The sequence below is a fragment of the Dunckerocampus dactyliophorus genome, chromosome 21 (genome assembly GCF_027744805.1).
Source record: "Dunckerocampus dactyliophorus isolate RoL2022-P2 chromosome 21, RoL_Ddac_1.1, whole genome shotgun sequence".
In the NCBI taxonomy this organism is placed as follows: domain Eukaryota; kingdom Metazoa; phylum Chordata; class Actinopteri; order Syngnathiformes; family Syngnathidae; genus Dunckerocampus; species Dunckerocampus dactyliophorus.
Genome location: NC_072839.1, coordinates 1467219 through 1493380, shown reverse-complemented (window position 1 = coordinate 1493380; position 26162 = coordinate 1467219). Strand labels below are relative to the sequence as shown.

The window sequence follows — 26162 nt, the reverse complement described above, 5'->3', positions numbered from 1 at the left end:
AAGGTACAAAACACAAAACAACAGAACTACTTGGTGTCAGGAGTGGCAACATTTCAGCTTTTTGCCGTAATGTTTCACATCTGCAATGTTTCACAGGCCCATTAAAAAAACAAAAACAAGTTGCGGTCCACAAATGGCCCCCAGGATGCACTTTGGCCCGGTGGTGATGCACACTACCCCGGCTTGTGGAGGTGCCCTGCATGTCTGGATCTTCACACCCACGGTAAATAAATACTTAGCTTTTATTAAATTCATGACACCAGAAACTGGATCACTTACTGGCTGACTCCTCACTATTACTGCAGCAACAAAGCCAATATCTTGCAGACCAGGTGTGTCTGAGGCGTAAGACACGGAGCTACGATGCATACGATGCCACGGTCCCGTTATAATGTGTTCATGAGTCCAAAGTTTGCAAAATCCTTTTAGCTCCTGGGCACATATTGTTATTGAAACAAGATAAAAATTAAAAAACATTTCTGTTTTGCAATTTTAGTGTCAATCCATTAATTGGTGCAATCATGCAATGCAATTCTGGTATAATTTAGAGTTTTTTATTATTATTTTTATATGACAGGGAGTGTTTGCCCTCCATTTTTATGAAGTGCCTGCTGCCCTTTTCCAAGTCGTGGACTGAAAGCACTGCTGGATGAAGCCGCCACCAGCCCCCCCCTCCAGGGAAGGTCATGGCAGGTAACAAAGTTGACTTCAGGTGAGAAGGAAAGCCCACATAGTCTGAGAAAATAAACCCTGTGTGACCTCAATTAGTGTGATTACACCGCTGCACTCCTCAGAGGAGAACGTGTTTGCACAGTCTGTTAGTAAAAGTCAACTCCCCCAGTTAAATGAAAATAAGCACAAATAAACAATAATTACACGCATCCCCAGCTCCTCTTGTGGGTCCTGCTGCTTAGTCACCTCCTCCCAATCACTACTTTGGATAAACCCCAGAGGAACACGCAGCTGAGGACCTCGGAACCTCTGACTCACGCGCGCATGACGTGCCGGCTTTTATAAAGGAAGTCAATGAGAGGCTTGATCAGATGGAATCAGCAGCCGTCTGGCCGTAAACACAATCCACTCTTTTTGGAACTACGATTGTTTGGTTTGATGCTGGTGGAATAAAACAAGGCAGCTTGGAATTCTGGGAAACAGTATTTGGGCTGATGATAACTGGAGTCCTTCCAAGAAAGAAAACCGTTCTTGCATGCTTCTCAGCTCTCCAATGACGTTCAAAGCAACACGAGCGTACCCAACACCCCCAACTCAACACATCTCACATGTTTAAAAAGCTGAATGTCTTTTGGACTCGGTTTGGCCCCACCTAGGCACCGAGACCTGGCCACAGCCCGAAGGTTGGGAATCTCTGCTCCCCGTAAAGACAATATGTTTTGTTTTAATGTTTCCAAATGTGTTAACAATCCAAAGAAATCACAAGTCTATAACAACTGTTCACTTTTTCCACATTGTTACATTGCAGCCATTTGACTTACAATTCTACACCCAACACCCCACAACGACAACATGAAAACTGTTTTTTTTAATGTTTTCAGATGTATTAGAAATGAATCACACGTGTGCAGCAGCATGTTACTTTTTTCCCACATTGTTTGTCACAGCTTTACTCCAAAATGGAATAAAAATACTTCAAATTTGACACACACCTCATAATGACAACTTAAAAAAAAAACATTTTGCACATGTCCGTCCATCCATTCTCTATACCGCTTCTCATTAGGGTCGCGGGGCATGCTGGAGCCTATCCCAGCTGATTTTGCCTTTGCAAATGTATTACATATAAATGAACTGGCATGTCCATAAGTATTCACAGCCTTTGCTCCATGCTTTGTTGATGCATCTTTGGCAGGAATTCCAGCCGCAAGTCTTTGTGAATATGACGCCAGAAGCTTGGCGCACCCGTCTACCTGTTTGAAGCACTTCTAAAGCTCCATCTGTTCTTCTCACATCTCTCCAGAGATGGTCAGTGGAAGCAAGTCTGGGCTCACTCACTCAAGGACATTCAGAGTTGTCCTGAAGACACTCCTTTGTCTTGGTTGTGTGCTTTTTGGATCTTTTTCCTGCTGAAAGGTGAACCGTTGCCCCAGTCTGAGGTCTGCTATTGCAGGGTTGTTTTTTTCCAGGATTAGGTCATAACCTTTGACCTAGGCCCTTCATCCACCCGTTTTAGGAAATTTCTGGTGGCTCCAAACTTTTTCCATTCCAAATAATTTTCGACCCTTCCACAGATTTGTGCCTGGAGACAATGCAGTATCAGAGGTCTAGTAACAATTCCTTTGTCTTGGTGCTTGCTTTGTGCTCTGACATGCACTGGTGGGACTTCATTCAAATCATCTCCAACCACCTGACTGTACAACAGGGATGCACCTAAGCACAATTACCAGCTTGGTGGCAAAGGCTGTGAATACTTATGCATGGGATTTCTTCATTATTTACTTGTACTGCATTTCAAAAAATGTGTTTTGTGTGATTGTGATCTTATATGTGGAATATTGAGAAAAATGAATTTAATCCATTTTGGAATAAGGCTGTAAAAAATAGGGAAGAAGTGAAGCAAGCAAGCTGGGTCCTAATAAGATGGATGTCAACCAAATAAAGTGATCACACTTGTCTAACTTTTTGCAGCGTGTTGCTTGGCCTCCGCCTCCCCGCCCGCCCTCCCGCCGGCCCTGCCCATGAACCGGCCTAAAGCATCCACAGTATGTTCGCAGGCTCTGCTTGCGTGCAAGGAAACATGAGCACGGTGGCGTATTCAGAGTCCCGGGTGGAGCGCTGCAGGTCTCCGCTTAAAGCTGCGGAGGAGCCGGAGGTCCGCGAGTTTGGGCTCGGGACCTCCGTAGGGGAACACATGAGCGGGGCATGGGCGAGAGGACACTGGATTACTGCTTTACACCGCGGACTGACTCGGGGAGAGGCCGACACCGGTAATGCAAGCACACGACTCAGATATACCTGCTGCTGCGTGAAAATAGTCTCTTTTTAAGTCATGACAAGTTTCGGTTGCAGTGGAAAGTGTGCTCGCCTCTACTTGAATGACACAAAATGCATGGATGCTGCACTTGTGCTGTCGGTATATAATCAGTGCATCTTGCACGCTACTTATTTGTGCATGGTGTAACAGCAACTAGTCCTAAATGTACATGTTTCAGTAGCTCGTGATACTCTTCATGATGCATTTCAAAGACCAACTGCACCTTGCATGCTTTTATTGCTTACAAGTGAGCAGTTGAATTGCACTTTGATGTTGATGCTTCAGTCTTACCTAGAACACATTTTTTTAAATTATAAACTATAAAAACAAAATATATTTTATGGATGGATGGTGTTCCCCATAAAAAAAAACAAACATTTAATTCCTGCCTTGTTTGTTTTTCTATTTAATGAGATTTACGCACCATCCAAATGTGGAAAATGAAGCTTCACGAACGTTTCTCAGGGATATATATTGTCCTCATTGTTGTGTTAATGTGTCCATCTTAGCAATGAAACCGTTTTCCTCCGCAGGGGAGACAGGCGCGCACTGTGACGCACCCGAGGGGACGCTTTCGCTTTTGCGCAACTCGGGGACTATCTGGCCAAAGATGAACACCATTGTGTTCAACAAGCTTAGCGGCCAGGTGCTGTTTGAGGAGAAGGCCGCCGAGGTGGAGATGAGCAGCAGAAATTACCTGGAAGTCATGGACGGACAACATCCAGACCTCCTGCCCAGCAACCAGACCATCAGAGACAACCAGGCCATCAGGCACCGGCGGAACGGGTACGCGCACCACTCATCACCAAAGTAACACTACTTCCACGTTATACGGTTATGCTGCAGTATATGGGCATTCAAATATCGAAGTGTCTTTATAGGCGGGTGCGTTTGTTTTCGTGGTTGTGCGTAATTACGCATGAATCCACCAACCACTCCCGTCCGCTGTAAAGCGTTATTAATATAACATACCCCCCCTCATAATAACCTCTAATATAGCTAATCCCAGTGTAATAATAAGTAGGTCAGTCTTATTCAGTAGCTGTCTCCATCTGTTTCCAATAAATACATTTGCCCTTCAACTTTCTGTGTGGTCTAGTCCGTCACATCAGGCCCGCCGTTATTTTCCTACTATTTGATTTAGTTCCTTTGACAAGGAAGCAGGTGTAAGGAAAGATTGTTTAAAGTAGGTTTTGTTTTGCTTAATTGCGCTCGCATAACAGCAGCAGAGGAGACGGCGATGACCTTCAAGGGGAACGTTATGATCTTATGGGACTGCATGTCATCAGGTGTTTCCACGTGTCATAAAAGATGTTCTGTGCGTGTGTGTAGGACGGATGTTTAAAAAGCAATGTTCAGAACAGGGAGTAAAATGTACTTTAGGATGTTCATTCCAATCTAGATTACAAGGAAAATATTTGGAGAACACCACCCTCAGTCGGACTTGAGGTTAGGCTGAAATATGTTACATGTGCAGTGTGAGCTCTTTAGGGAGATAAAGGCAGGAGTGGAGTGCTGCACCATACTGACATCTGCAGGTTCCTAAAACCTGAAACTGTAGTAGATTCCACAGGTGAGATTGAAGCATTGGGATCTTATTTCCAACACAATCGGTTATTGTGGATTGCATGGAAATTGAGGCTATATTTAATATGAACTAATTGAGGCTATCTTTAATATGAATAAGAATCATTCTAGCATATTCTCATAATGTACAATATTTCTTCTTGGCTTTGCTGAGGTTTTTTTTCTTTTCTTTTTTTCGCTGGGAACTCCCGTATAAGCTTAATTGCAACCTTTTGGCTGACAAAATTGCAATTATATGGAGTGCTTACTTTATGGGTCCTGACTGAACATGCTGTGCAACGTTATATGCTTCATAAATAAACATCTAATTCCACTTTAGGGCCACTTTGACATTAAGATCAGGAAAAGTGCATTTTTTTTAGTTTTGCAGCTGTGGTTAACAAGGTTAATGCAGGCGGTCTTTCAGGAAAAGTGCACTTTTTTTGGAACTTTGCCCATCATCCACAATCCTTATGTGAGACATGAACACAAGTTTTTCTCTTTTCTGTGTGTTTTAAAGATATAAAAACAGGTAAAAAGAGGCAGGTAATGAATGCACGTAATGAGACGCACCTATTCCGCCTAGAAAGGCTGCTACTAGAACACCTCCAAAAAGCTCCAACAAGGTTTAGTGGTTTTCTATCCATGCTGTGACTGTGTAAGAACAGGTACATTCATCATAACATGGAATACTTGCAGTACTTTGGGAACTAATTTGATTTCACAGAGCATAGAACATAGAAAGGAACGCGACACCTAGCGTCAAAAACAGCAGCAGTGGCGGCAGCTCCAATATGTAGCGTTACCTTTCGCTAGTGGCCTGAGGCATTGTGAGCGAGTGTGTGGTGAAGCTCGTCGGCTAGTAGCTAGCCGGTGTGGTGTGGCGAGGTGTCACTACACCAGCAACATAGTTCTTGGGCGTAACAATGTTAATAACAATGTTGCTGTCGCTTGGTTAATATGCAGCTCACGTTATATAAATGGAGCCTTGTTTTTGGAGGTTTTGTCAGAAGGCTTTATAGGCGGAATAGGTGCGTCCCATTACATGCATTCTTAGCTCCCTCTTTTTAGCTGTTTGTATATCTTTAGAACGCACAGATAAGAGAGAGACGTGTATTCATGTCTCACATCAGGAGGATGATGGGCACTTTTACTTGAAGCTTTAGTTGTTTCATGTAGGCTGAGTTTGACTTTGGACATGTTGCATTGGGGAACAAAACATCTTTAGGATGCTGTGCTGGGTGTTTTGGTTGAATGGAAATGCTAACAAGAATGACACATAAAAATGACTTGAGTGCATAAACATAATTCCTTTATCTTGGTTGGAAAGGAATGGAAAATGGAATATTTTTGTAGTTATAGCATAGAAACCCTGTTTACGACCTTCTAAATACGCTTTTTAACATTATTACAGCCTTCTAGACAAGAAATAACACCCTTATAGTCACTTTCACACTCCTATTACCCAATATATTAGACATAAGAGAAAATAAGACATAAATAAGACTTGTGGTTGTGTATGTTGCTGGGGTGGACAGGAAGTGATGTCAGTGGTTCAGAGTTGAGTTTTAGCTTGGCGGGGGTTACGGCTGCAACAGTAGTCTGTTAGGGAGTATTGTGCTTATTGTGAGAGTATTCAAACCAGTATCATTACTGACACCTAGTGAGCAGTGTAGCACACTACATATTGTCTTTGAACGTCTCCTCTGAATGCCTTATATTTCTATTTTATTTTGTTTCAGCCCTTTTTATGCTTGAAAATGCTTCATTTGGGACTAATAGGCCGTAGTCAACCATGAAACTGCATGATTTATTAATATATTGTTGAAAAACTCTAATAGAGTAGAGCAGTGGGATTGGAGCCAAAGTAATGTAGTGTGGCAGAGCACAATAATGAACACATAAATGAATGCACTGGCACTCTCAGCAATCAATGTAGGATCATACGTGGCTGACCTTGTCCTATGTCTGCATCCCCCGCGCTCCCCCAAGGGGTCGTCCCGGCGGCAGCAAAGTGCGACACAAGCGTCAGGCCTTGCAGGACATGGCGCGGCCTCTCAAGCAGTGGCTGTACAAGCACCGGGACAACCCCTACCCCACCAAGACGGAGAAGATCCTGCTGGCTCTGGGATCCCAGATGACGCTGGTCCAGGTGGGTGTCTGCACGTCACGTGTGTGTGTGTGTGTGTGTGTGTGTGTGTGTGTGTGTGTGTGTGTCTAATCAGCTTGGAAGAAGTTGGATGTGAAGTGGAGTTTTGGAGCTGACAGGCTGCGAGGAGAACATGTTTTTACAACTTGAGCTGTTTATTTTATAACACTGGCGCACTCTGTGGTTCTACCTTCTCTCGACTGCTGCAGTTGGCTCCTTTTGGACTTCTGCACTTGGGGCAGTGTCCCAAAAGATCATCCAGCAGATGGCACTGTTTCTTTTTTGGCTTCATGTATTTTAGCGATTCAGTTGATAACTTTTCGGGCTGTTTTTGTATAATTAACGTAGTGTGGTATAAATAGTGTGTGTCTGTGTGATGCAAATTCCTACTAGAAACAAGAGGCTGTGTGACGTAAAACTACAAATGTACATATTTTGTATGGATTTGTTTTTATTGATTTATGGGTTCTAGGTGATTTTTATATTGCTGTTGAGGAGACCTGGTGCCCAAAAAATTAATAAAATAAGCATTCAAATTTTATTTTTCACATAAATCATTTTTTAAAAGATCCTGGAATTTTTACTTTTTCATCAGTTGTTTTTCTTGATTCTTATTTTTCTTAATAATAATACTAATGATACTAATACTAATAATAATACTAATGATACATAGTTCTGTCAGCACATATCCCCCCCCCCCAAGCTGTGATGTTGTCCAAGTTCTCCGGCGCCCTCTTCTGCCTCTTCCTGCTGACCAGAGAGGAAACCCTAAGTGTGTTAGAGCCATGAGTACGGTACCGGCTCTTAGACAAGGTCACACATGCGACCTCAAAATGTCGGCGGTAGCTATTTGGGGGTTAGCCATGATGACTAATCTGCTTCTCATTTGCGGGGGCGGGAGAGATGGAGGTGTTTGTTTTTGTGATGGTGGTTTGAGAGCGGAGGAATGCTCCATGCTGGACGCTGGGACACACACACACACACACACACACACACACACACACACACACACACACACTGTACCTTCATGCCAGGAACGCTGGCTGGGTGATTGCTGGCAGGTAAATTGTTTTTAATCACGCTCTAGGATGGACTGGCAGGTTGTAACTTAAATGATCTTATTTATTTGTCATTTTCTTCTTTAGAGTTGGCCATGGGCTAAAATTAATCAAAGGCTAATTATATAATGGATGCCTTATTTATTCTCGAATGTGGGCTTGATTTGAAATATTTTTGTGGTACAATGAGTCTTTATGCCTAACTTCTGCATAGCATGTCTAGCCCCTTCGTGGGGTGCTGATGCAAGACCGAGTTATGATTTAGTGAGCTGGTTTGTGTGTTACTTAGTATGTAGGATGACAAAAAACCACACAGCTGGTTTTCATGAAAGTTTGCAGACATGTGCCGAGCGAGAACCCTTTCCATTGTCACATCAGAATCAAAATGTGGATGTAGTAAGTAGGCCTGTCACGTCACCCGATTCACGAGAGGGTGCACGAGATTTTAACAACTTCAGGAAAAGTACAATTAAAAAAAAAACATGAATGGACAAACAAACTTTGATCTGTGTCGCAAAACAATGTTTGTCTCACCAAATGACGCTAAACAGTATTATTGTCAACATTTTGGGATAAATAAACCACTGATGTTATAATATGTAGTAAATACTGTATATCATAATCCAATGTTTTCATTAATATGTCATCTTTCACTGTTGTGAAGTTGTGAAATTGCTTTTTGTGACGTGTATTTTCTCACATGCAATTCATACTGTCTAACATTTGCAGCCCTTCTTGAAATGCTGGCCTTTCAGCTGTTAAACAGCAGCAAACGTCCCAGTGAGTGGCGACTGTTGGCATTAGGGCTTTGCAATTTCATGTGGAGGTTTTTGTTTTTTTCCCCCTAGCTGGGACAACTGGGTCGTTGGATGTGTTTAAATTGATGACTAATACATGATGAATTTATTATCACAAGACAGTTTTTTTTTTTTTTATGAATGAAAAATCTTGTCAAGTTTTAATCTCGCGAGAAGGAGATCTTGTGACATCCGCAGCAGCATCCTCCCCTCACCCTTGAACATTAACGGTTTTGGTATTTCATTCATTGTTTTTTGCTATAAAAATGCAAATATCCTCTGATTTCAGGCAGTTCGGTGATTTCCTTTGTCATGCATGAAAGAGTGTGTTTTAGGCAAAACAAGGTCTTCACACACATCACATTTGACTTTGGAAAACAGTGATGGGACACGTTTGCCGCTTTTCTGATATGTTGCGGATCAAAGCGCTAACTCTTTGAGTTTGCTTCATATTGATTTGGTCCATCTATGTCCATCTAGGTCCATCTAGGTCCATCTAGGTCCCAACCGATTACTCAAGCTTCAAAAGAATGGACTGAAAAGAATTGTTAGTTGCATTGCTATCCTGTCTTAACGGAGTAAAGGGTGTGGACTTACTGGTCTTTCCAGCACCTCTTCTCCCCTTGCATGGTCTTTCTTGAAGCCAGAAGGAGCGTGCGCTTAGCTGTCCCTCTACCCCGGGTGTGTCACAGGATGTGGGACGTCTCCGTTAACAAGAAACACGATCCTTGCAGAGACGGTCAGAAAAATAAGTACTCTAGCATGCATGTGCCGTCCTGGCCCCTTCGTAAGCCGCTCGAAGTCTGTTGAGCGTGACGTTATTCCAGTATAACGTCTAATGGTCTTCTTTCCTGGTGAAAGGAAGAACTGGCTCGAGTGTCGTCTTTTATTGCGCCGTGGGAGCTTGGTCTTATTGGAAGGAGGCTGACTGAATCCAGAATAAAGATAGAAGACGTCCATCAAAGTCAACATTTATCAATAAGACGTGATTTTTATTGAATGTCCAGCATGTGGAGGGCGTTAGGTGCAGAGAAGTTCAGGTGGAACTGTCTGGAATTCCTTTCAGGACTGGACTGTTTGCTCTTTCAAGCCTCAGTCCACGTTTTTATCAAGTCTTTGTTTCACTGTGGATGTGGTTCTGTTAACATAGCCAGACCCGACCCTACCTTTCAGACTTAGTGTATGCTTCAAATGTTCTACGTGATGTTCTACATGATGTGCAAGGACCGGAGTGTACGGATTCTCCAACTTCCATCCATCTTCTTCCGCTTATCCGAGGTCGGGTCGCAGACTTCCCTCTCTGCGGCTACTTCGTCCAGCTCTTCCTGGTGGATCCTGAGGCATTCCCAGGCCAGTAAGAGAGAGTCTCTCCAACGTGTCCTGGGTCTTCCCCGAGGACTCCTACCGGTCGGACATGCCCTGAGCACTTCCCCAGGGAGGTGTCCGGGAGGCATCCTGACCAGATGCCTGAGCCACCTCATCTGGCTCCTCTCAATGCGGAGGAGCAGTGCTTCCACTCCGGGTTTTTCCCGGATGACAGTGCTTCTCACCTTATCTCTAAGGGAGAGTCCAGCCACCCGACAGAAAACTTATTTCGGCTGCATGCACCCACGATTCTCCAATATTTGTGCCATCATAGCCAATATCCAAATTGTCTTTACTGTTTTAGCACGTAACCTATCCATGAATGCACGTAATGCTGTATTGTGCTTCTCTGTCAGGTTTCCAATTGGTTCGCTAATGCCAGGAGACGCCTGAAGAACACGGTGAGGCAGCCCGACCTGAGCTGGGCGCTCAGGATCAAGCTGTACAACAAGTACGTGCAAGGCAACGCTGAAAGACTGAGCGTCAGCAGCGACGACAGCTGCTCAGACGGTACGACATCCACACGATTCCCATTGTCTTGTAAATGAAAGCGATGGAATCCACGCGTTGCACCGTTTTACTTGCCTTTAGCTGCACATGTGCAACCACTAACACCAACTATTACTTTAAGACACCCTGCTGAGCCAACCTCGTCACCCAGTCTGCAGTCTTTCTCGGCTCTGTATTTACAGCAAACAAAGCACCTCCTCCCTCGCCACGGACAGGACAGAAAACACGGTCCAGGCAGCGAACACATAAAGAAAAAACATACAGAATAAGCTCTGGTAGTGAGAGATGGGACAGGGAGGAAGAAGGCTGCGGTGTCAGGGAAGGTTTTAGAGGGGACAGAGGCCGAGCGTGCGGCTGCGAGAAGAATGTGTGCGTGTTGTTTGCATTGTGTCCGCCGCATGCCATCGCGCCACCAGTGGCTCCATATCTCCCGCACTCTTCCCCCCGCGCCACATTATGGTCAGGAACTTTTCCGCAGCTTGATCCCACACTTGACCCAAACGCTGAAAGGCCAAACGTTATTGTCAACGTCTTTCACTATTTATGTGCTGTGACCCCGCTGACCTGCCAAGCGTGGGCTCTCCTGGTCCAGCTTGTTTTGCAGCAGCACACGAACGAAAAGATATTTTTCACACCGGTAGGACATGAAGTGTTTTTACTTGGATGTCCGTCATGTGGTCACGAGTACCTCCACGTGCTTCTGATATATGAGACCTGCCATCAGAAGACTGAACACTACCTTGAAGATATTTGATTTCCACAGCATTTTTTTTTTTACCTGCTTCCCATACGTCTTTCATCAGCTAGACACTTCGTTTCATGTGATTAGCTTAGCAGTGCCCTGCGCTTGCTATCGTAGGTCGTCTGCAGAGGGAAAGTACTGTCGAGAGGCAAAGAGCTTTCAATGGATGATAAACCATCAAGCAGACATTGTGGTTTGCAATCACATTTCTCAGCTGCTTCGGCAGCGGAAATTCAACATTAGTTGATATTTATTGAGCTTTTCATCATTTTGCTGCACCGCACAAGCCTTTGACCAAACATGTTTGTCGTCTTGATGGTGCTTAAAAAGGATGGAAACGTCGTAAATAACATTTACCACAGACGTCAGCAAGCTCTGATCAATCACTCTGAAGTATCAGATACTGTCAACTCTGGCCTTGATGCTGCAACTTAGATGCTTTAAGAATGCTTTTAGGACTCCTAATGAGCTGTTTGTCACCAGGCTTTATTTTAAGATGTGTAGTGAAGCCTTTAATGCTTTTTTGTGTAAACCAAATTGTTTTAGGTCAAGACATGTTAAGCAGTTAAACAGGTTTTCCTAGGTGACAAAATATGGATAGCTAGCAGAACTCTGGCCTTTATTTTAAGATGTGTAGAGAAGCCTTTCATACTATACATTTTTTTATGTGAACCAACTCCTTTTCAGTCAAGACATGTTCAGCAGTTTAACCGATTGTCATAAGTGACAAAACATGGATAGCTAGACGAACAGAAGCTTTATTTTAAGATGTGTAGAGAAGCCTTTGATACGATAATTTTTTTTTTTAAATGTAAACCAACTCATGTTAGGTCAAGACATGTTCAACAGTTAACAGATAGTCGTAGGTGACAACCTACATAGCTAGATGAACAGAAGCTTCATTTTAAGATGTGCGGAGAAGCCTGCTATTTTCGCTGCTATTTCTATTTCCTCCGTGATGCTATGTGGTGTGTGTGTGTACACATGCGGTCACAGGAAGAACATTTTTTGTTACATCATGAAAACCTGGATCTCCACAAGCGGACCGTTTGAGCGCCACTACTCTCAAAAGTGGAGCAAAGAGGTGAGGGTGATGATGGAGTCATCTCACTTTTGGTGCTGTAAAATTAAAAGTACATTTGCACAATGGGGGGCCTGTACGTTAGTCTCACTTTGACATTTTCTATTCCACAAACATTAAAACTGCACTTGTTGTGTTTAGTGTCTTGATGCATCGGGACGTTTTCTAAATGTTTTTGCACGTTTCTTGGTCCCAGATGGGGACAACCCTCAGAGAAGCCAGAGCGGCCCCGGGGAGCTCACCAAGCCCATGTACCAGAGTGTCATCAAGAAGGAGGGCTCGGCCATGATGGCCATGGGGATGGGAGCCGGCCTGCGCTCGGCCGCCGACGCGTCCTCGCTGGCGGACGACTACGTGTCTCCGCCCAAGTACAAGAGCAGCCTGTTGCACCGCTATCTCAACGACTCGCTGCGCCACGTCATGGTAGCCAACGCCGTCATGGACGCTCGCAAGAGGAACCACTCGGGATCCTTCAGCTCCAACGAGTACGACGACGAGCTGCTCTCACCGACCTCCTCCGAGGCCGAGGCGAACTTTGTTTACCGGACTGGTAAGGAGCCACGTTTCTCACATTTTTTTCTTCCCCCATCTTTCACGTTACGTCCCTTCCATCTGCACGTTTTGTTTGACTTTTTGCAGCTGCTCTGTTATTCCCAAGCCTGTTAATCACACTCACATCCCTTCTCCCTTGTTTTATTTGCTACGCCGCTTGTGTTGAGGAATGCGATTTTCATAATGCAGTTATAAGTCCCAGCAGCAGCACACACACACACACACACACACACACACACACACATACACACACACACATATATATATATGCACATTGGAACACACACTCACAGCAGCAGACAAGGAATTCCCCCCAAAGCTCCTCTGACGGGCCTCCAGCAAGCCAGACACAACAAGGCAGTGTGGAACATGCTCATCCTAACACGACCGTTTGGCCCCTTTTTCAGCCACGCCGCAAGGACTGAAGGCAAACACGTGTCCTTTCCTTAAAAGTTTACCCTTGACAGGCCGTGAAAAAGACAATTGATCAACAATCTTAAATTCTCTATAAGACAGAAAACATCTCATCTGATCTTCTAACTTTCCCAATACAGCAAATTCCCAGGCGAGGATTTGAAGTGGATATTCATCATAAATAATGAATAATAATTCATGAATTAGCCACAGTTGATTTTTGTACAGTTAGTGAATATAATAATCAACATATATTATTGACACATTATACTTAGAAGTCATTATAATATAAACCTTATGTACTCTATCTGGATTTTCCAGTGTTTTTACAATAATAACCTTATAAAAGACGTCAAAACCAACCAACAGAACAAAGCTTTTTTTGTCAAGTTTGTTGTACAGTGTTTTTATGATAGTCGACAGCATTCATTATATCACGTATAAGAGGAAAGTAAGCAGAAGTCTGCACTAAGTCGTACTTCAAAATGTACGACTTTAAAGCCGTTTATCTTAAAGGTTTATCTGTATTGTGTATATTTGAATAGTACTAGGCCCCGCTATGCCTGTGCATTAGAGAGCTATACTGCCCCCTGTGGACTTTGCATAAAGTTGCAAGCAGCCCTGAAGGACCCTCGTGCCCCCTGTGCACTATGGGTTTCACAAGTGTTCTGGGGGGAGTCCACCTGTCTTTCATTCCCATCATGTGAAGTAGGAGGTGTGGCGTAGGCCTGGACAAATTTTGCTGGCCAATATGTTGTCCCACAATATATACAGTATGTGGGACAGTAAATCCCAGCCGAAACGACGGGTTCGAACCAAACTAGCCGGCGCTCTTTGTGTTTTTGAACATCGGTTACGCTGATTGTGTGTAGTTCATGCCGTCATGGCAGATGTCTCCACCAGATTTCATGTTCATTCAAGGTCCAAAATGTCAACGTTTTCACCAGTCTTGACGTGCCTGCCAATTTTGGTGAGTTTTTAGTGCAGGTTTAGTCCCCAAAGGGAAAGATGGACAATAATAAACACAACGGATGCAAAAGGGCCTTGGCCATAAACATAGTTGCTTGACATTTCCAGTCAGTAAGAGACGAAAGGATGATTCTGGACTTGAAAGAACACAATCTGTGTCTCTTGGCACATTCTTTTGTAGAATTCCTGCCAGTGGATCAGTTGGGATTGGTCAAAGCAGAAGTGGCGTGCCTGGCAACCGTCACGCTATTGGCCAGAGGAAGAAAAAAAAGTCCATTAATGGACGCAGTTGGCTGTTGTGAGGCCGGCGTGTTATCTGTGACTACAGAGGGCAGTCAGACGTGGCAGGAGATGGAGGGTGTAGATTTACCCCGATGGAAAACTCAATTCTGCTGGCTTGAAATGACTCGCACACGCACACACAACGTCCAGTACAAACACACACCTACAGTCCAAAGCCTTTGGGGAATTTCATTGAAGGCAAGGAACAGTAGAATTCCATCACACATGCCAGGGGCTCATGTCAAATGAGCCTTTAATGGGATATTAAATGGCACTGAATGTTTTCCTTCTTGCTCGGTGCTAGATTTCACCTCGTCCGGTATCATATAGATCATTATTCCCTAAATAAGCCTAACGTCCCTGCCAGAGGAGGCTGAGTGATCTTGGTCAGACGTATGACACAAGTACATGTGGCCAGGATGTCTCTCTTCTACAATGAAATGCATTAGCCACATTAGCAAGCCACTCCGCTGATGTGGAAAAGTACTGAATGTTGGCGGCGAGGCAGGGCAGCCACTGGTTGGCTATGACTAGCGATGATGGTGATGATGATGAAGTGGCATGCGGCATGTCCACATCAGTCAACTTATAGAATTCTAGAAACGTGGAGCAATTTGAACTAGAAAAAGATTTCCTCAGACCAGTGACTAAGCTAGGACTGTTCTACCTCCAGTAGAATCGCTGTGGTGATTCTTTGACAATGCAGACCCATTGGAACCTCTTGTTTTTGTCATTCCAAAAGGTTAGACGAAAACCGAAATGCACAAAAACGAGGTCATTTTTCCCGTAATAATAATAATAATGTCACTCCAATTAATTCATATTTTTATTCCAGTTTCCATGTCAAACATTTAGAGATATACCTAATAAATACAATGTAGTGGAACCTCAGTTAGCGTACGCCTCAGTTAGCATATGTTTTGGTTTACATAAATTTCCATAAAGAATTCCGTGAGTCTACAATATGACGCTAGAGCTGCCTTACTTAGAATCGCTGTGGTGATTGAATGCCCTGAGAATACAGATCTAGTGGAACCTCGGTTTTTGTTCATTTCAAAAGGGTCAACAAAAACCAAGAAAACTTTTTCCCATTGGAAATTATGTAATTCCAATTAATCCATATTTTTATTCCAGTTTCCACGTTGAACAGTTTGATATAACTAATAAACTAATGGAACCTCGCTTACCATATTTTTTGGTTCACATCAAATGTATGAAAAATACATTGTGGTTATCGTACAATATGGCGCTAGGGCACGAGGGCTGCAGGGCTGTCCTACTTAGTCACTGTGGTGATTGAATACCCTGAGAATACAGACACAGTAGAACCTCGGTGGTTGTTCATTCCAAACGTTACAAGGAAAAGCGAAACATGCGGAACCCAAAGTTATTTTTCCATAGGAAATAATGTCATTCCAATGAGTCTGTTCCAGGCACCCAAAAATACCAACGAAAAAGACATTTGATAGAGATGAATCATAGCTTAACACGCAGAAAGCAATGTGAAATAATCCTCAATGTTATGGACTTTCCGTACATCCTGGCAGCGAGATGGAATTGAATCGTGTTCCTCTCCTTCTTTATCCCGATGCTGGCACTCCCACTTTGTTTGGGTAGTTGATGTGGAGGAATGATCACTTTATCACAGGGCAAATGGGCCACTTTGTTACGTGCAATACTGTATGACGAGTTCTTGCTTTCAAAAAGCGAGGTTTGACTGTCTAACATTCTTGCTTCGCTATTGGACAAGGTAGGACTTGATCTCATCAGATTGCCAGTTGGTGCAGACTCTGTAAGTCCACTCCGGCTTTCCCATGAACGCACTCCAGTAACGTCATCGTGTGCTTTCTTGTCACCACAGCGCGGAGTCCTTCAGGGACAGTGGGAACGACTGAAAGTTGGCAGACTTGCGGTATGATCCTCGTTCTAGCTGTCACTCTCGTGGAGATGTTGACTGACCGACGCAGACTTTGTTTATACGCAGCTCATACCGAGCCCTCGCAACCTGGTCGTTTTTAAATCATCAACTTGCCCGGCCCCAAAACAATCAGGTCATGGCGTTCACAGATGCCTGCTGCGCTGGTCTGTGGAGGAAGGGCAGTGTTTGCATCGTGTGCAACAATAGGCTGAGGGGGACGAGCGAGCGCAGTTTGACACAAACAAGGCCTACCACCAGGAAAGTACGGATGCTTACGAGAGCCGAACATGATGTTCCAGTCGCAAGTAAACAAAAAACAAGCCTTGCAGCCCGGACATGCATGTAGCCTAGCATTAGTGGTACCTTATAGTTGATATGCTGTGCGCTCGTGAGTGCTGGAAACAATCCAGTTCTACAAATGAGCTCATTTTCACTCCAGCTCAACAGTTTCTGTTGGTGTGCGTATCCTGGTTGGTGTACAACATGGTGGGCGTCTCACGTTGTTGATTCACAGCATGAGTCCAGCTGTGTTCGTCACGTATCGTGTAGGGCTGTCAAATTAACTCATCACGATTAACCACCATTTCAACGGTGTGAAATCTTTTTACTCTATTTTATGAACAAAAAGATAAATGGCATTATATATTTGTATATATTAACAGCCCCAAATGAACTAAAAATTGAAATCAAGCGAAAAGATACAGTATAGCACACACGTCTGGAACTCAAACGCCCGTAGAAGAACGTGTGAATCACAGTTCAACTGTTACTTTCAGTCATGCGGGGCTGCCTTCAAGGACATCATGTCATTTGTTTAATTGAATGCACTGGTTTGAGTGTAGATTGTATTTTCGGGGGTTTCCGAGCATACTTAAATGCAGCAAACTGCACTTCCGCGGTAGGAGGTGCGCTAGTGAGTGATAACTGCTTTTCTTTGTCTTTGTTTGTTTAGACCACACATGCGTGTCCCTGAATGCACCTCGCTGTAGTCGCGTGACAATGAGGAAGTGCAGTTCTGTGTTTGTGAGTTGGAGATAGATACGTGGAGCTGGAGTTGCACTGCTGTTGACGTGTTCAGGTCAGAATAAAGTTCTAAACGAGCGTCAGACTCAGTGTGGACGCTGTGGTGCGGATTGATTGATTGGCAGACACACAAATGGAAACTGCAGTTTTCTGTCAACCAATGAATGGACAGAAAGATATCTGGCTCGCCTGGAACGGACACCTGCTTTGAATAAACGCTTGCAGTGGTAAAATGCCCGCTGCGGCAGCGTTTGAGTCGCTGTTGTGATGAAGTCACTGCAGTGTGATTGTCGTCGTTTACTTTGTCAAACTGCTCGTGTGACTCATGCGCCGTGAGGCTGCGTGACATAAACCCCCATCTTCTTCATCACGGTGATGATGGTCTGTTGTTTGTCCGTGGCGTCCCCACTTGCTCGCGTCTCCTTGGCGGACGGCGAGGAGTGCTGATTACTGGCACGTTAAACGCGGTGACAACCTGCGTGCGTTTCAAGAGAGGAATTCGCACTAATTAATTCCTCACTCCTGTTTCTTAAAGCCTCCCTGACACGGTGACATCTGCCAGACACACAAATTGTTGTCATGTTTAATGTCTTTGGCTGAATGAATCACACGAGTGCGTGTTTTTAAGGCTACAAGGACGAATATCCAAGCGGAGTTGGCAGAATGGGACGACAGCTCGCATTGTTAAAAATACACATCGTCAGCCCAGCCGGATGCTGAGCCAGCCCGGAGGCGTCGGCGGTACCACTTGGTAATCAGGACTCCATTGGTTTCAAATCAGAAACCGCATCAGGAGATGTCGTTATTTAGCACCCGGAGGGTTTGTCACTTCTTCTTTGAAGCAAAAAGTGGACTGGAAGTCCAAGCGCACATCTGCACATGCAGCAGTCTGGCTAAACGTTGCCTCATGACAAAGGCGCTAAAGCGGGTTTGGTTAATACGTGTTCCATCCGCTGACCTATAATGACAGTCACCCCTGACTCATCTCTTGCTGTAATTACACAATGATCTGGTCTAGTCTTGACCTGCAGTCACGGGGTCATTGTGAGCACATCGTCCATGAGATGTTTCAGTGGAAATCTGTTCTCCTCATCTCCCTTTTGGATGTTTGCGTTGGAATTTTGTATGTGTCACTGGAAGAATCCTGTTATTGGGAATTTTCCCCCAAGCTTTCATTTTGCCCCTGGAAAACGGCAGTGAGGTTCTTCGGCACTAAATTGCTAGAGCAGGGGTCACCAACCCGTCAGTCGCGATCGACTAGTTGATGTTTGGGACTTTGCCAGTTGATCCCGAAAGTAATAGACAAATAAATGCAGTGGAGAAGGAGGACATCTTTTTATTTCCCACAAACTGATACCGATAACTTTCTGTGCCTCAAGATACGGTACTGATAAAGAATTACACTTTGAAGTTTAGATTGAAGTGTCGTTGGTGCACACCTGGAGGCAAGAAGGACCACAACAAACTAGGATTTGACCAAGTGTACCTGTTGATTGGTCCTAATGAAATATGATGACATCACTACTATCAGGACAACCAGAGCATAGAGGGGGAGGAGCCACCTGCCGTGGCCCAGCAAGGTGCACTGTATTCGGGCACACGCTCCGAGCAGCCGGTGTGACGCCACGGAGGTCTGGCGCTGGTGTTTCAGGTGGCTGATAAGGTTTTGAGTGTTGGGTGTGCTAGCTTGCCAAATGCGTCTGAAAGTGAATGTTTCCAAGTGAGGTCGGGGAACGTTACGACACGCACTGAACTTCACAGGCAGGAGAAAAAAGGAGCGCTTGATTTGACCCCTGAACACGCTCGTATGCCTCGTGCTCTCCGGGCACGCACCCGCCAGCCCAGCCCTGAGCCAAGTCCCCGTTGCGTGACACACACCTCCAAACAAATCCTCCATCTGCAGCGACGCGGATCACCATCGTTCCATCGGCCATAACAGGAAGCCATCAAGTCAAATAGTCGTGGCTTGCCGAGCCCCGCTGAAGAGCCACAAAAGCAGGGGTGCGGCCCAGCAGGGGCCATCAGCAGCCCACGGCTCATTTATCACTGGGGGACAGATGGTCCACTGATGATGATGGCAAACATGTCCTTATTTGTCTTTTAGCTTTAGCTAGCTCACGCTCCTTGGCTCAGGTACTTTCCAATAGGATTCTTGTTCTGTCATCAGTCCACCAATGAAATGACGTCAATCCCCTGACAGTGACGCCATGTTTCAAGCTGACACTGTACGACCCCCACCTTGTTAAAAACATGTAGCAGTGAATTCTTAAAGTTCCTACGTGAGTTTATTTACGCGTGCATCTTCTTTCCTGCTGTGACAGAGGACTTGCTGGAACCAGCAGGAACCAGTTTATGGGGTTCTTTACAAATTAAAGGACACGCAGTAAGCAGAGTCCTGACATTTTCCTGATTTATTTGGCGGTTTGTGGCTTAATTATCCATTCAGACCGCCATGAAACTACCAAGTGCTGCAAGACTCGCGTCTTCTTACTGCAGCAGCTTTCACGTGTTTTTGCATCATCATTTCATCTTTTTCTCTTATCTTTTCTCTGCCGTTGCTGTCATGGGAAAAGAAAAGTCTTCCCACTCTTACTTTTTTCCTTTTTTTTTTTTTTAGGCAACCTATAATTTTTGTAGAATTGACACTCGGGTTCCTTGGGATGATCTCAGCACCGCGCCCGAGGCCTGCCGCTCGCTGTAAATATAAAAGTGTGCGTTTATTTGTGGTCTTAATGCAGCCCTGCCCGTGCTTTGTTTATTGTTGCATGTTGCTAACAACAGCAGCACATGGGAACGATGGCAGCGGGCCGCACTCATCCCAACAGGTGGAACCTCATCCTCTCTTTAATTTGTCAGCCCGACTTTATTTTCCCCCTCATTTTGCGTTTTCTCTCTCTCCCGCTTTTCTAGCCACTTTGTGCCCTCCCACCCTCGTCCCCCCGCAGGGATGCTAAGTGAGCTCGTATTTTTGGACTTTCGGCCTCGCGCCAGAAACCATCAGACTTCTTAGCTTTCCGTCGGTGTTCCGTGAAACGCCGCTGTCAGCCCAGCCCGACGGCACCGACGACGCCTCACAGCTCAGTAGCGACGCCGGGAAGTGAAAAGTCAAGATGAGAAGCTGGTTTGTGATGTCGTGGTTGTAGACGTTCGAGGCACGTAGCTGTGGAACGTTTTCCTGAGCAGCCTGGCCGAACAGCGGGTGCTTCAACGGGAAAATACCTCCACCGAGCGCGACGTGTGGAATGACCGCAGTTCATTCGCTTCTTTCCTTGCAACCAGACGCAGCAGAACCTCAGTCCGTGTCGGTCATCCGGCCCGGAAGGTCAGAAGAAAACCAAAACGTACGCTAACCGAATCCATTGTTCCCCTAAATGATGCAAATGTGTGCGACTTCGCTTTCGTTTTGAGAGCAAGCTAACGCTTTGCAATAAAGATAGCTTACGAACGCACATCTGACAAAAAAGAAAAAGAGTACGTATTTGTGTACGGCAGACGTGCTTATCAGGGGGGGCACGCGCTTGTCCAAATGATCTACCTCGTTCGGTAAAACATAACGTGCCAAATCTCATCAGTAAACTCTGAAATCCTTTTGTAAATTTGAATGATTAGAGTTCACATTCACGTTTTCAAAGGTCACAGGTCACCAAAGTTATATTCAACATGGCAAAGATAACCACACGTAATGCGGAACACGTCTGTGAAAATAGGCAACATATCAAGAAGGTTTCAGCAACGGGCACATTTTCCATTTCATCCTGAAAGAACACTTAAGAAGCGTACGTGCAGAAAACACGGATTTCTGGAGTGGAGTTCATGATCGACGTCATGTGCACCCCTTTTGTACGCTAACTGGGAAACTGTACACAAACTCAGGCAACATTTTTGCGTACGTTTTCAACCAAAAATATGCTAACCAGGGCGTATGCTAACCAAGGTTCCACTGTAGATTGCTGGCAGGATTATGACTGAAATGATGCAACATCATGGAGGTCATGAGGCAAGCCGTGGGGGCCATTTAGAGGTCAATGCGTGTCCAAATGACAGCACACACCGGGGCTTGTAGAAACTGGCTAGCACATCTCGTAACACGGCGGGAGGATTTTTCTTTTTGTTGACGCTGGTGGTGGTTGGTGTACTCGGTTAGCTGCTCTTGTCTTGGGGTTCTACTGGAGGTTCTAAGACCCGGCCCACACTGACACCATGTGTCGCCGAAGTCGGCGTCTTTGCTTCCGTTGTTTGTGCCAGTGAGGAAGAGCACGGCAGTGAAGGTTGGAAAGTAAACATCATGTGATCGTTGGCCCGCTCCATCATGGACGATGCTAGCAAGCAGAAGGGAAGGAGCGAAGCAGACGATGATGCGTTCACTGTCTTTCTGACTGAACGAGCCAATAAGAAAAAACTTGAGGTAGAAGTTTAAAGTCACACGCTTTTTAAAAGCTTTGGTGAAAACATTCAGGAATTGTAGAAGTGCTGATTCCAAAGCCAAACACTGACAGGAAGCCTCGCATTTATTTTGGCGGAGCACTGCAGAGGGTGGGCCACGTCCAGCACGTTGATCCACGAGGTGAACATAAAGACAAACGCAACAACGTCAACGACCTCAAACACCTAAAACAATACCTGCAATACCGTCAAATACCTCCAGTACATAAATACCTCTAATACCTGCAATACAGCCATAGTGAAATAATACCTCCAATACTCGTGAAATACCTCGACCACAAAAGCCAAAGAAAAAGTGTGATTGGATGTCAGGAAGAACCACAACACTTCCTCACAGCAAAAATCTCTTTCATGTTTGTACTTAAAGTACATGATCATGTACTCATCTCCTACTCACACTTTCTACTACTACTGCTGCTGCTACTATTAGTACTACTACTATTAGTACTACTACTACTACTACTCACACCTTCTCATCTGCCAATCACACATGGAAGAAAACACTGCAGTGTACTGTAGAGTGCAACACCTTGCAAAGTACTGTACTCTCGTGTACTGCCGTGTACTCTCGTGTACTATTGTGTACTGTCGCGTACCGTCGTCTCTGCTCGTCTAAAGCCAGCCTGTCCAAGGCCTGAGCCGCGTGTTTAGGTAGCTGAAAGAGAACGTGTCCAGATGCCTCAGCGCCTCCTCAAAGCCAAACGTGTGTCATCATCCTCACTGCTTGCAAAACACACACATGCACGCACGCACGCACACACACACACACACACACACACACACACACACACACACACACACACACACAGTGAGCATGTTGGAGTAAACACGGTGGGGGCCCTGCAGCCAAGCAGTGTTTGATTGTCTGAGGATGTTATTGCATGCTAATGATTTACATGAGATGATGATTGCTTCCATTTCAGGAGCGTCGCTGACTCACTTCAGTCTTTCAAGCTCTTCTAAATCATTTCCTCACAACGAGGTTGGCAGGGGTGATTGTTTTGGGACTAAATATGACACACTGGATCTTATGACTCATCTTATTAGCCACCTTCCTCCTCCTCGCTCGCATTCGTACGTTAGAAACACATCATCTTCACTTCATACTTCATCCTTTTCTTTCTTTCTTTTTGCAGAAAGCACGGAGCACGGATCAAGTAAATGTGACAAGTGAGTTTTTCTCCTCGTATTCGGATTCAGATTGTTCTTCAGCGTGATGGTCGCCATCAGTGTTGAAGGGAGGGGTCGTATCCCTGTTGCTACTTTCAGTTTTGGTTCCACCAAAATGGCGGGCTGCTAATTTCCTGCTAATTTCCATTGTGTTGCCTGACGTTGGTTCGTGTGTCCCCAGCGTGGGCGCGGCACCCAAGGAGAAGGCGAAGGGCAAAGACGAGACGTACTGGAAGGAGATCAACGCCGCCATGGCCTTGACCAACTTGGCGCAGGGGAAGGACGGCGCCTCCGGGACCACCAGCTGCATCATCCAAAAGTCGTCCCACATAGCCGAGATCAAGACTGTTAAAGTTCCGCTGGTGCAGAAGTTTTAGCTCCCGGCTGAGCCTCGTCACTCTATGCAAACATTTGGAAGGACGGACTTCTTTTGGGTTTTACTGCAGTATTTCCTCCAGCGAGACTTTGTTTCCTAATAAATTATTTGTATTTTTTTATGCTCAATGTGCATTTTGCCAAAGTGCCTTTGCGACGTTGCAAAGTAGAGATTTCTGTGCCTCTTTGGAGTTTCTTAAGGTGGGAGTGGAATCCCTGATCATCAAGCGCACACAACAAACACAAACAAGCGGCGTTGGTTACGCAGACGTGACGCGCCAACGCCAGCGATAAGCCGACGAGCGCCGCGTCTCGTCCTTGGATTGGATTCCATCAGCGACGGACGTCCGCCTTATCCCAGCAAAACGTGCAGAAGCCCGACCCGGGTGATGTCACGCTCTCCTCGTCACGTGCGCTTGCTGACATCTGCGCGCCTTCATGGACAAACTTGACCCCCCCCCCACACCCCCGCAGTGAGAAAGGGATGTTTTAACTTTGCGTTATCAAGGACGCCGCTGCCTTTTCTCCCGTCTCTACTCGCTGCAAGATAAAAGATGTGCAGGCTGGAAACCAATCAAAAAGCGCCGCCGACCCCCCCATGTCCCCCCCAGCCCTGCTTCATCCTCAGCTGTTGAGCATTAGATAGAAATTGGTGTTTACAAGAAGCTCGAGAGCGAGCTTACACGTTGGACTTTGTAACTTTTGTGTTTGTCTTCACGTGCGTACGTTGCAGCGTTTGCTCTCCTCGTGTTGGTTGCTGCTTCTCCACGCTTCCATCAGCCTGCTGGACCACATTTAACAACCTCTTGGTCTACCCCCCCCCTTGTGCACAACAGACTACAGCCTTTTTTTTCCCCTTCAAGATCTTCAAGATACTCTTTATGTACGCCAATATGGAAGAGTATTAGGGCCACACTAAATACGTTACACACGCACACACACACACACACACACACAAGGCTGAAGGCAGATTTTTTATATTTTTTTTGGATGTTTTAAAATCTTTTTAATGAAAACAAGGTGGGTTTTTTTTTAGAGATTTATTTTATAGTAATACAAGAAAAGTTGTATATATTTTTCTAGAATAAAATACATTCGCGTTTCAATAAACAAAATAACCTTTTTTTTTTATAAAATGTTAAACAATAGTCTTTTTTTGTTTTTTTCTTTTTTCACAAAAAAGTTGTAAAGGTCCAAGAAGAGTTTCCAAAAAAGGCTTATGGAATTTGTTCCTTCATTTAAAGTTTTAAAAGAATGAATTAAATCTTATTGTTTGATTGTTTTATTTTTTTTTAACCAAGGTCTTAACAAAAATAAGTTACATATTTTGTGACTAAAGTTTTTTTTTATAACAATAAGGCGGACCAAATGTATTTTTTTTAAAATAGATCTATTTTAATACATTATTTTAAAATAAACTTAGTCTTACTAGAATTTATTTTTTTCAAGAAAACGTATTCAGTATTTTTTTAATTAATTTTTTATTTCTGGACATAAAATGTATTATTGTAATCAGTCTTTTTTTTAAAGGTAAAACATATTTTAATAAGTTATTTTATAAGAAGTTACAATCTTACTAGAATAGATGTTTTTTTTCCATCAAAAAGTTTCAATAAGTGAGATTTTACTAAATAAAAAAAAAAACTTTTTTAAGTATTAATTTCACAATTTAATTTTTTAACCGAGGTCTTAACAAGAATAAAATGTGTATATTTTTTTAAGTGTTAGCTTTGTTTTTATTTGTTCCAAAATGTCGACAGAAAACTGAATGATCTGTGTAAAACATGAACAATATCAATCCAATGAACCCGTATCGGCTGACAAAATACATTTTAAAGGGAGAAAATGTAGTTTGACATGCAGGAAGCCATGCAAATAATTGGAAACGAGGATAAGTGAGGTCTTTATTTCAGACTCGTTGCTGAAGACGTGAAACATTTCTGCCAACTGAAGAAAGCCAACAAACGATGATTGCTAGGATCACATGACACAATATTTCAGTGTTTTTTTCAGAAACGATACAACTTTGTCATTCCATGGGATGTAGTAGTAGTAGTAGTAGTAGTAGTAGTAGTAGTAGTAGTAGTAGTGTATTTTTCAGCGTGGCCCTGATGCTCGTTCCAGTAAAGCAGACTTCTTCTGTCTGTCTTCTGTCTTCACGCACATTCCTTGCCATTCCGTTCCCAGTTTGTATTCTTGACAAGCCAGACTGTGATTGTGGTCAAGGATTTGGGGGCAGGGGTGGGGGCCTTTGGGGGCGATGCTGCTGCACAGAGTAAACTTTTTGACCTTGGAGAAAACAACGAACGTTTGAAAAGCTGCACTTGCATACTTTTCCTACATTTGGCGTCCTGACGGACGTGACATGAAGTCAATCACACTCGCTAACCCCCAGGCACTAGTTACACGGGGGAGGGGGCCACAGACTACAGGGTAGCAGTTTGGCTTCTCTCACCAGCCTCACACCTCACATCAGACACTCGCGGGAGGGACGGTGGGTGGGAGGGACGGAGGACGTCTGAGACAATGCTACGTCCTCCAAGACGACCAAAACACTACGTTGGTACTTTTACGTTGGTACCGTAGAAGCCCGCATCCCAACACAAATGAAAGTATGCAAAGCCCATAAATTATTCAGACTTTTTTGTAAAAAAAAAAACAAAAAAAAAACAATTTGTGAGCGTCTTGCTGTTAACTTAAATGATTTGTTTTTTCTTTCTTTGACAGACTGGATTTTCAATCCAACGACCAAATGCGTA

At 44.4% G+C, this 26162-nt stretch overlaps 1 protein-coding gene across 1 annotated transcript; it reads left to right on the top strand.

Annotated features, from left to right (window-relative positions):
- Positions 1–591: 591 nt before the first annotated feature.
- On the top strand, positions 592–25636 carry mkxa (mohawk homeobox a). Its single transcript, XM_054765417.1, has 8 exons — positions 592–712; positions 2644–2942; positions 3523–3775; positions 6548–6707; positions 10281–10434; positions 12454–12807; positions 22995–23028; positions 23210–25636. The coding sequence occupies exons 2-8, from the start codon at positions 2720–2722 to the stop codon at positions 23403–23405; spliced, it is 1374 nt and encodes a 457-aa protein (XP_054621392.1). The 5' UTR covers positions 592–712; positions 2644–2719; the 3' UTR covers positions 23406–25636.
- Positions 25637–26162: the final 526 nt, after the last annotated feature.

Excerpts from the sequence above, each read along its gene's own strand:
- mkxa (XM_054765417.1), top strand. The coding sequence starts at position 2,720 with ATGTTCGCAGGCTCTGCTTGCGTGCAAGGAAACATGAGCACGGTGGCG. Across the intron at positions 12,808-22,994 it reads GAACTTTGTTTACCGGACTG|AAAGCACGGAGCACGGATCA; the intron begins GTAAGGAGCCAC and ends TTCTTTTTGCAG. Across the intron at positions 23,029-23,209 it reads GGATCAAGTAAATGTGACAA|CGTGGGCGCGGCACCCAAGG; the intron begins GTGAGTTTTTCT and ends GTGTGTCCCCAG.